The sequence below is a fragment of the Bactrocera latifrons genome, unplaced genomic scaffold (genome assembly GCF_001853355.1).
Source record: "Bactrocera latifrons isolate USDA-ARS-PBARC rearing strain unplaced genomic scaffold, ASM185335v1 scaffold_627, whole genome shotgun sequence".
Classification (NCBI taxonomy): domain Eukaryota; kingdom Metazoa; phylum Arthropoda; class Insecta; order Diptera; family Tephritidae; genus Bactrocera; species Bactrocera latifrons.
Genome location: NW_017537298.1, coordinates 53,975 through 64,208, shown reverse-complemented (window position 1 = coordinate 64,208; position 10,234 = coordinate 53,975). Strand labels below are relative to the sequence as shown.

The window sequence follows — 10,234 nt, the reverse complement described above, 5'->3', positions numbered from 1 at the left end:
ATTAGGAAAAATACTGGGCGAAAAACTTATCCAGTTATATGAAACAAGATGTGTTCAACGGCATGATGCAGTTATCCAATTTGCCGCAAAATTGTTGCTGATCGTCAARGCTCCGACAAAGATTAGTAACTGGWAAAATAAGGYAACAGCAGAAAAAGCAACAATACWCATTGTAGCCGTCTGCAAATATGAATTTATAATTGTATATAATTCACTCAGCGTGATTCTTCAGAAAGGATCGATCGATCTGGCAAGGGCATCAAATATGATACGCTGCTTGTAATGTTCCGAAATCGAAGACAAAAATCTGAGCTGCTTGCTAAATAGATTCAAAGGCCTTTTGGAGAATGACATCATCGTGTGCTGTTTGAAACTCATGAAMTTGGTTACTGGGAGTCTCATTGAGGACAGAAATAAAAATAAAACAAGTTACCGACTACTGCTTTAAAAATGTCGAAGAATTGCAATGTAGACCAATACCATACAGTTCATAGTTTTCTTYGCTTATTCTGCACACTTCCTGTGACGAACGCCACGCCAAAACGTATAAAGTGCCATAACTAAGCAGCCAATTAAGATATAAAACCATATTTGTTTTCTGGGGATCGCAGTAGCCAGGGAAACCTGTGGAAAAAAAAAATTGAAAAGTAGGCGTGGCCCCGACCTTTAATAAGTTGAATGTAAATATCCAAAACGATTAAAGCTACAACAACCAAATACGCGCAGCACGAATATTACACGAACTCCTCCCGATAGTGTGAATATGGACGAAATCGGATGAAAACCGCGTTCACTCCCCATATAACGATACTGTTCAAAACTACTAAAAGCACGATAAACTAATAACTAAACGCGCCAGAGGGGCAAAAATTTGTCGACGGTATGGTATGATAGGGCTTTAAAGGGACCAGGGTAAACATTGGACGTTGGACGTGGCGTCGATATTTGGATTTCAGTACCTATAGTTGACCTTTGATCGAAAATATCGGTCAATATCTGAGATATGTTATTGAAATTCAGGGATAGTACTTTTCTGTTATGTTAAAAATTACTTGAATAAGCTCAATACTTCCCTGAGCTCCAATATACTTAATATAAAGATTTTTGAATTTCTTGGTGACTTGTTGGATATATCAGCCAATATGTAAGTTAGCTTAATTAAAATGAGAAAGCCCAGTTTACTCATAACTTTGTGTGAAGGAATAAAAGTGGGCAAAAACTAATATCAGAATTTTCGAACATACGGTTGACTTTATTCTATGCGATTGGTTTTCCACCTCAAAGTATTTCSCTGGCTTTGATTCGTGCAAGTTGCAAGAATATAAATGTTTGGTTGCACCCAAACCTAGCCCTTCCTTACTTGTTATAACATGTAATATCTTWTTTTGGTACGATTTGTCATTTGCTTCAAAATACGTCCAATTTTCTTCCATCACCTTTTCATAAGTAAACTCACCTAATCATCATAAGTAAATCTACGAGCTTAATATAACTTAATAAATTGTGAGAGTACAAAATGTTCRGTTCCACCCGAACTTACMGCTTCCWTACYTTTTACACCCACGCAATAAGTTGCGGGCAGTCTAATACATTTGTTCACCAAACGGCTGTGTGTCATTAGTGAGTGTGAAGCAATCAAGCAGCAAACAAAGTCGGAAAAACCGCACTTGCTCGCTCACCAATCGAACTGAATGTAGTATAAATATGACGTTTCGATAGTTCCATACTTCAGTTGTGCTCTGAGGCYGGCRAGAGAAATCAAACGAATACRAAGCCGAAATCCAAAATGAAATWCTTCCTTGCGTTCCTTGCACACTTTGCACTGGTACGCACWTTACACAAATGAATAACACCGTTACTATAATCTCGCTTTTAGGCATACGCTGAAGATGAATGGAGGCCGAAAAATGTTGCAGAACTTAATGCTATCCGCCAGGAATGCATCAAGGATTTCCCACTCAGCGATGAATACATTCAAAAAATGAAGAACTTCGAATATCCCGATGAAGAACCCGTACGCAAGTACTTGCTTTGTACCGTAAAGAAATTTGGCATCTTTCGGGAGGATGAGGGCTATAATGTCAATCGTGTTGCCAAGCAATTCAAAATGGATTTGGATGAGGCTGAAGCCCTTGCTATTGTTGAGGGTTGCGTGGATAAAAACATAGAAGGTAGCAGCGACGATGTGTGGGCGTATCGTTGTCGTAAGTGTGTRTTGGCCAGCAAGATCGGTGATCGTGTGAAGGCTAAGAGCAAAGAGGAATCATACAAGCAATAAATTATTAATGTCATTCGTTGAACATTAAATTATATTTTGTTAARTATTTTACTGTTGTGGTTGTGTTAATTTAGTGTTAAATTTATCTTATATAGACCTGTTTTGGAATAAAACTTCTTAGAAAAACGAAAATCATTATATTTAGTATTTAACTGAATTTATCTTTATTTACCAATACTACATGCCATAGACTAACAAAATGCTTCCAGAGTTTCTTTACGAATATCAGAAGTATGTATATCCTCAAGAGCTATTGAGATCCTCTGCTATGTCTCTGGTATTCTAATGAAGCATGCCGTGTAGCGACGAATCGAACACGCACATTTACACGCTTCACCGATCCGCACAAATTATTCTGGGTTCGTAATTGGCAATTTGTTTGACCAATGCACCAACAACTGATACAACATCAACAAACAATTGCTTAGCATTTATTTAGACATTAACGATAAATTAATTATCAGCTTGACGAGTGACAGGTGACTCGCACGTATTTGCATTTCCCCTTCATACTCGTAAGTTTGCATTTTCATCGCTCTGAACTGGCATTAAGTCGTTAGTGATATTGTACCACATATTGCATAAAAATTACATAAATATTATACATATGTATGTATATATTACAAATATTTACCCTTAAGTAGCTTAGGCAGCTCGCTGGGGAATAATATTGTTGGAATAATACCGGTTAAAGAATGTTGATTAGAAAGTTTTTTAATAGTAAGTATCACTCTTTACCTTTTATAAAACTTATTACACGTTATCCTGAAAAGGCTTTAATTTTTTTGAGTTCATCTGTTAATTTGGTTAAGTTTGTTATTGTTTCTTTTTCTTCAACTTATAGAAAATTTTTGCAACTTACAGACTSATTGTCTTCCGCCGCGACTGTACTTCGGAGCGTGCGCGAACCAACTGGATTCGGTACGGAGCGTTCCTYGCTAACGAATGAACGACTGGTCAGTTGTCTACGAGACGAGACGTTTGATATGATCAAGCAGGCATACCCAGATGTTGCTTTAGCAAGAAGAGGTGTGTTTCGCTGGCACCAGGTSTTTTTGGGAAGCCAGGAAGAGGTAGCTGATGAAGACCGCCGGAAGAATGAGCAAATGCAAAGTGAAAACGATGCTCATTGTCTTTCTCGACATCAAAGGCAATGAATTTGTTCCTGCTGGACAAATCGTAAACGCCAAGTTTTAGGTGGAAGTGTGCAAGAAACTCAAACGAAGGGTCAATCGGGTCCGACAAGACATCGCAGCCAATTGGAATTTGCACCAAGACAACGCCACAGCACACATCGCCTTTTTTGTGAACAGCTACCTAACCAAGGCCGACATTCCAAAGTTTTTGTTCTGGAAACTATCGTCATTGGTAAAGAAATGAACACTAGGTGCAACTAATTTATGGAAACTTTGTTCACGACATCTATCGGCACCTATTTAACAGCATGTTAAATTTTATGATGATACTAATTTGTATGATTTGACTTCTTGTGACTTGTGTTTTATTTTCGRGACTATAAAATCCGCTTCGGGGAATGCGCAATGAGTCCATTGAAGCCATTGAAGCCATCGAAGCCGTTAGAATTATTCKTTAAGGGCAGGAGAAATTGGATTAACCACCGGTATGCTTATATTGCCTCAAAACGATCCAATATTRGAAGCGATACTACAGGCAAAGATTTCAAATTTTTTTATCAGTTAACAATTAATCTCGTTTTCCTTTACGACGAGTTTCTTCATGTAGCCGATTCATAATATTCCATGTGGTTTTCGCGGTTTTGGCTCGTTTTTAGAGCGATATTCGTCGGACAGTTTTGACGCTTTACTCAGAAACCCACGTCGCGTCACCAATAATGTTGCGTTTGATGATTGCAAGGTCCTCAGCTACATTGTCAGGCTTATCTCTTTCGACTTCTATACGGCGTCGTTTTTACAAAAGATTCAGGGTTACTGGTATGAATTTAGCATTGCCACACTTTAAACCTTAAATATTAACCACAATGTGTTGAGTTGATCCACAGGAGAAATAGTGATCCTCTCTCTCTGATGCCAACACCTTTGATTTTCGAGCAATGTTTGCTAACTTTTTCCATATTATCGTCATTAACCAAGGTTTGTAGACGACTAGCACGATCCAAATTTTCGATAACTTCACTGAATGTTTTATGCCACTGAAATATGTACCATACTGTCATAAAATAGTCTAATCAAAAAATTCTGCAATTTTTTCAATAATTCTGTTGTTTGTTGTAACGGCAGGATTCTGCCGAGTTGACAGTCCTTGGCCGGATAAAAATCCGGGTCCGTTCCGGTTTTCGTAGACCCGACTGTCGTGGGAACGATTCAATTCTGTCCTTATATTCTGTCCTTAGCCATGGTTTAATTGGAAGCACGAAAAAAGGATTTTCAGTTAGCCAGTCCGTTCAGTGTAATTCATGAGACTGTAATGTTGATTTACAGCATCTTAGTGGATTTTAACTGATTATACTACGAGAATACCCTCTTTACTCAAATGAAATACCGTATTCCCTGGCGATAACGAGCGGAAGTTCGAAAAGACCTAAACAATAATAAAAACTTATCATAAAGTTTCAGTGCTCACTTACCAAAATTGTTTTATTAATTTATTCATCACAAACTATAATAGTGAAAATCTACAGTTTAAACAGTACCCTCCAGTGCTTACTCTGATCGCTTTATGAGATCTTTAATATGATCACCGAGTTTGGTTGAGCAAGCACACTTCAAAATATGGTAGCATCTCTCATCATCGGTCTCCTCTTTGGTCTTTTCATCACAATCCTGCATAATGGCTTTGATTTCGTCTTCCGGCATTTCGTCTTTGAACTGCGCGGCAATACGGTCGGCATTAAAACCCTTACCCTCTTTGTAGAGGCCCCAAGCTTTGCTATTGCAAAGCACATATTTCCGTACAGACTCTACGTCGGGATAGTTATTTTCTTTTCTCTTTTGGAATTCTTCATCGCTAGATGGCACTTGTTTCATACATTCCTCGCGAATATTTTTAATATCGTCGACGGTCTTTGGACTCCAGTCATCGGCTTGTACCTAAAATGGAAAACAATTTATGATTCCTTAAGGATACTTGAAGCAGTTGTTTTGTGAATATACTCACCAAAGYAATCACTGCAAGGATCACAATACACAAAAAGTACTTCATTCTGATTTTCTCGTTTGACAACTTTACTTAGTGAACTAATGAATTCCATCATGTAGCCCCCTATTTATACCRTTGCAGGTTGATAACTAGATTTGTCATTTTAGTATTAATTACCTTTGTAGATCATCTATAATTTTTCATTTATTTAACCGCTGAACTGATTAGAGATTTTGTTGAGGCGCTATATATTATATTTAAGCTTATTTATATTGAAAGGCCATATGTTGCACCTAGGCRCTATGGAAAAAAATATATGTAGACTATACATATGGGTAAACATACATATAGACTCGTATATTTACATTTGTTTATTAATTATCGATTCCAGCGAACTATTTGCAAGGTTCGCGGCATAATTCAATCTGATGTAATGTTGACTTGGTAACCCCATTTGAGTTAGTTTATAGGGTACATCATTTTTTATTGCGCTGTGTAAGAGATAGGCATCTTTTCATAACCAGATCTCGAAGGAATTCCACACTTTTTGGTGATATTCATAATCAAAATTGCCGTTTCGGGCAAAAAAACAAAATCCCTTTCAGATCCATGAAGCGCGATTACATGGACGAATGACCAAAACCGCCATATTTTTTTCAAAAAAAGTATCAGTCGATGGAAACTCATAGATAGATTATTGGCTCATAATATCTGACCACAAATGTTAGGAAAAGACTTTGATTATAAAAAAATTTTTACTGTTGCAAACGTTTTTCAAAATCTGACGGCAAAAAAAAAAATGGCATTGACCGTCCAGCCCGATCCCCAGATTCAACTTATTTGTGGAGATAAAAGTAAAGTGTGCGGCAGCATTCTTCGGATCATRTACGAGCTCAATGTAAATGTTCATGGCGAAACTCCCGCTATACCTATACATCATTTTACCGTATTTCTTACAATTTTTCGCTTGCTCTCAGCTAGGTATGTCCAATATAACTGATGTCAAATGTGCGTTCTTGATATTGTTTCTTACTCTCAATTCACATCGAAAGTACTGTCCTACCCTATCCTTTATAAAGTCATACTCAATAATAAAACAATAACAATCCTTCTATCCATCAAAATCGGGGCAGAACTAGATTTTTATTCGTCCAAGGCCTGTCAACTTGCCAATATTTTTTGAACCATTCGTATAAAAGTTTAGTTCAAGAACCGCCGTTGGAGTTGTTCTTAAAGCTCCCGTTATGCACAGCCAAGCGAGATTCTGTACCCTATCAATTGGCTTCTGGTGGCTAGATATCCGTACGGCTTCCACAGCAACTTGCTGTCCAAGACTACTCCAAAGTACTTGATGCAGTTCTTRAGAGAGAGAGAGTTGTGTCGCATTTATCGAAGAGAACATCCTAAGAGGAATGTTTTGCTTTCTTTTCATAAATGAATACGCATATTTTTTAATGACCCTGTAAATAGTATCAATTAGGGCATCAGTCAGCAAAAGACTGAGGTGAGTTGAAGTAAATAATAAAATAAACCGAAACTACATATTATATATTAATATTTATTTAATTTTTATATACTATTCATTATGAACCTAAGAAAACTTTTCAGAAGTGACTGTTTCTGTTKGTTTGCGAAGGTGAAGCAAAATAGTGGTTATCAAACTGAGATTAAACTACTTTTCGTTTTATAATTTGTGCACCTTAACCACCTATGACTGGATTATAAATACAATAAATATAGATTCCTGCGAAAACAAAAAAAAACCTAATAAACAAAATAGCATGTTATCAATCTTCTCTGACGTTTATGTGTTTACATTATACATATATTATATGTATATATTTCTAAGTGATCACCGAGTTCGGATGAGGTTTAATAAATTGCTCACTATTGAGTTGATTATTATCAATTAATACTGAGTGATAAAATAAGAATTCCTTGCTTGAARAAATTATAAGATTCAAGAATTTTGCACTAGGTACATGAAATGGGATCGAATTCAATTCCATCAATGGCTGTACTTTCTGCGATAGAAATATAAATCTGACCAGATGAGTATCATTTAGTATCTTTAGCCTATACAAAATCACAGTTTATATGTGTCCATGTTTCTAAGGTATTTCTTCAACAACAGTTCAAWAGTTCATCTATAATTTCAGCCACCGCACAAGCTCAAACTCTGTATAACCTTAATAGTTCTAAGTTTCTCAAGAGACCTTAAAAAATKTAAGTTTCTCATGAGATCAGGCCAACAGCTACCACTTTGCACCATTCCTTTGTCATCCTTCACCCACTTTCAGTTGTCGTGAAAGGACCTTGCTGTTGGTATCTGTCATCAGTGCCGATAACGTATACTGGCATCCCAAAGTGTACCACACTGCAATCTTATGCTGTGACATAATGATAAGGACCTAAGAAAAAAGAAGCCCTGCACTAAAATTTTTTCTGTTAATAATGTCTCCAAAGACTACCCACCAGTGAAAAACCTTTATTTACAGTAGAAACCTATATGAAAGGTGTTCGATGTGTGATCTTTGCATTTTTCTTCAAACTCTTTTCCTTTTTAATATGATTGAATCTATTTAGCGTACTATTCGCAACACCATCATCCATCTTGAAATCATTATTCATTATTGGGTAATATTCGACCGAGTAGACCAAGTCCAGCAAGCAGTAAAGAAAATATAGCAGCCGTAGCTGAGAATGTACACGAAGACCGTGGAGTGTCGATTCGGCGGCGTTCGCAGCAACTTGGACTAACGCATAGCACGACATTTCGCATTTTACGTCGAAATCTAAAATTGAAAGCGTATAAAATAAAGCTTTTAGAATAACTGAAGCAGTTCGACATTCTCAAACGATATCGCTTCGTTCTTTGGGCTCTTGAAGAGTTCCAAGAATATCCCAAATTTAGTTCACCGATGAGCCCCATTTCTGGCTCAATTGGTATGTAAAAGTTGTCGCATTTGGTACTAAGAGCAACCTGAAGAGATTCAAGAGCTGACATTTCATCCAAAAAAAAAAAAAAACGGTTTCGTGTGATTTGTGGACTGGTGAACCATCGGTCCATATTTCTTCAAAAATGATGGCGGTGAGAACGCAACCGTCAATGGCGAACGCTATAGCACCATGAWAACCGACTATGCTTGAAATCGAAGCACGTGATCTCGGCGACATTTAGTTTCAAGAAGACAGAGCCACTTCTCACACATCGCATGAATCAATGGATTTATTGAGAGAACACTTCGGTGAGCAGACCTGGCAGAAAAACATCATGGGTGTCATTCGCCAGTTGCAACTCGAAATGCTCGAACGAGTCATCGAAAATTGAACTCAGCGCATTCAAATATACTAGCTGCGATTGTTTGGACACCATGCTTCATACGATATTATGTTATACATGCGTCCTCTTTTAGGTTCGTACTATTTAACCATCTAATTTTCGACTGCGATTGAATAAGCCCTATCGTACGCTTTAGTATTATTGAATAGCTTGTTACTTAATGCCCTGTTTTTATGTTTGACTTGAAACAAGTTCTCTAATTACACAACGTGTCTTTGTGTTTATTCATATCGGCACAGTGCTCTCTTGAAAAATATAAACACAAAACACATTTTGTCTTGTTGACAGTAAACTGCATATTATTTTTATCTTTGTTATCTGAAAACATATTTTAAATAAAATGCAGAGACAATTCTAAAATTCATACTAAAGTCTCAGTTATAAATTGTCTGTGACTGTGAGACCATAATTTTGTGAAAAAGTTTTGTTTGGGAAAAAGATCATTTCATGATCTAATACATTCAAAGTGTMCAGTAATTAGTAATAGTGTTACTAAAAACTCGGTAAAAAAGAGTTTCATACTATACAAAGAATATATTTAACTGGAAAATTGTCCAGGACATCTCTGAAAGTTCAATCGGACCATTAACTTCCAATAATATTAAAATTATGGTACTATTACAACGAAAAATCTTGAGCCATTCTCTATTTAAACCACATTATTTTATGCTTTGTTGTAATATCTTTCTGATTACTTTATGGTACGGATTCTTATAGGTAGAATGTTTCATAGTCCGACATCAACATTGTGAAATTTGCTATTTGGCATAGTGAACCATACCGGATAATCTCTGGTATTGCAGTTGCAACTAATTGACAACGACATCTTCTTCTTCTTTAGTGGCGTAGACACCGCTTACGCGGTTATAGTCGAGTTTATAACAGCGCTTAAGTCGTTCTTCCTTTTCGCTGTTTGGCGCCAATTGGGGACCCCAAGTGTAGCCAGGCCCTCCTCCACTAACGGAGTGACATAGAAGGCGATTGCGAGAAGCGGGACTGTCTGAGGTGAATACCAAGAATAAGTCACTATTTTCGAATCGAAAGGAGTTCACTTAAAATACCGCCGCTGGACAACTATTGTTTTCAGACGAAACATAAATAAGTAGAATCTTTTTAGATGTGAAAGTAATGTTGGGCGCTAAAAACGTAAAGAAAGCGGAACGCTAGGTACACTATTCAAATACTGAAACATGGAGGCAACAAAACGAGTATAATCCTTTAATGAGGAAAGGACCATTTTAAGTACATATCGATACCCGAAACACGTACCAGAAACATAACTATCCGAAATATCCAGCTCGACGCACTAAGCAATGGTTTTGAGACAATTTGGTGACTGTTTTTGACTGTCTTTCTTGCAGTCCAGATTTAAGCCATATCAATTACCTCACCTGATAAAAGGTACAGCATCATAAAATAAAAAATATCGACAAATTATTCGAAACATTGAAAAAAGAGTGAGAAGTGATTAAGTAAGAAATATGGCAACGATTAGT

The 10,234-nt window shown here is 36.9% G+C and overlaps 3 protein-coding genes across 4 annotated transcripts in view; 2 read left to right on the top strand and 1 right to left on the bottom strand.

Moving 5' to 3' along the window:
* Positions 1-2,877, top strand: part of LOC108975204 (general odorant-binding protein 99a-like) — a 15,708-nt gene extending 12,831 nt beyond the window's left edge. The window contains exons 1-2 of one of the 2 annotated variants that reach the window (XM_018943548.1): positions 1,229-1,825; positions 1,877-2,877. In XM_018943548.1, coding sequence (XP_018799093.1) covers positions 1,787-1,825; positions 1,877-2,278 — 441 coding nt within the window. In that variant the 5' untranslated portion in view covers positions 1,229-1,786 and the 3' untranslated portion in view covers positions 2,279-2,877. Of the gene's footprint in view, positions 1-1,228; positions 1,826-1,876 lie in introns of those variants that run through there. The other variant, XM_018943547.1, reaches the window with a different exon arrangement.
* Positions 2,878-4,861: 1,984 nt separating this feature from the next.
* On the bottom strand, positions 4,862-5,524 carry LOC108975206 (general odorant-binding protein 99a-like). Its single transcript, XM_018943550.1, has 2 exons — positions 5,414-5,524; positions 4,862-5,346 (listed from the first exon to the last, which is right to left on the bottom strand). The coding sequence occupies exons 1-2, from the start codon at positions 5,456-5,458 to the stop codon at positions 4,960-4,962; spliced, it is 432 nt and encodes a 143-aa protein (XP_018799095.1). The 5' UTR covers positions 5,459-5,524; the 3' UTR covers positions 4,862-4,959.
* Positions 5,525-9,167: 3,643 nt separating this feature from the next.
* LOC108975202 overlaps positions 9,168-10,234 on the top strand; it is a 4,072-nt gene continuing 3,005 nt past the window's right edge. Inside the window, exon 1 of the mRNA XM_018943544.1 lies at positions 9,168-9,241. The gene's annotated coding sequence lies outside the window, so the exon portion shown is untranslated. The remainder of the gene's footprint in view (positions 9,242-10,234) is intronic.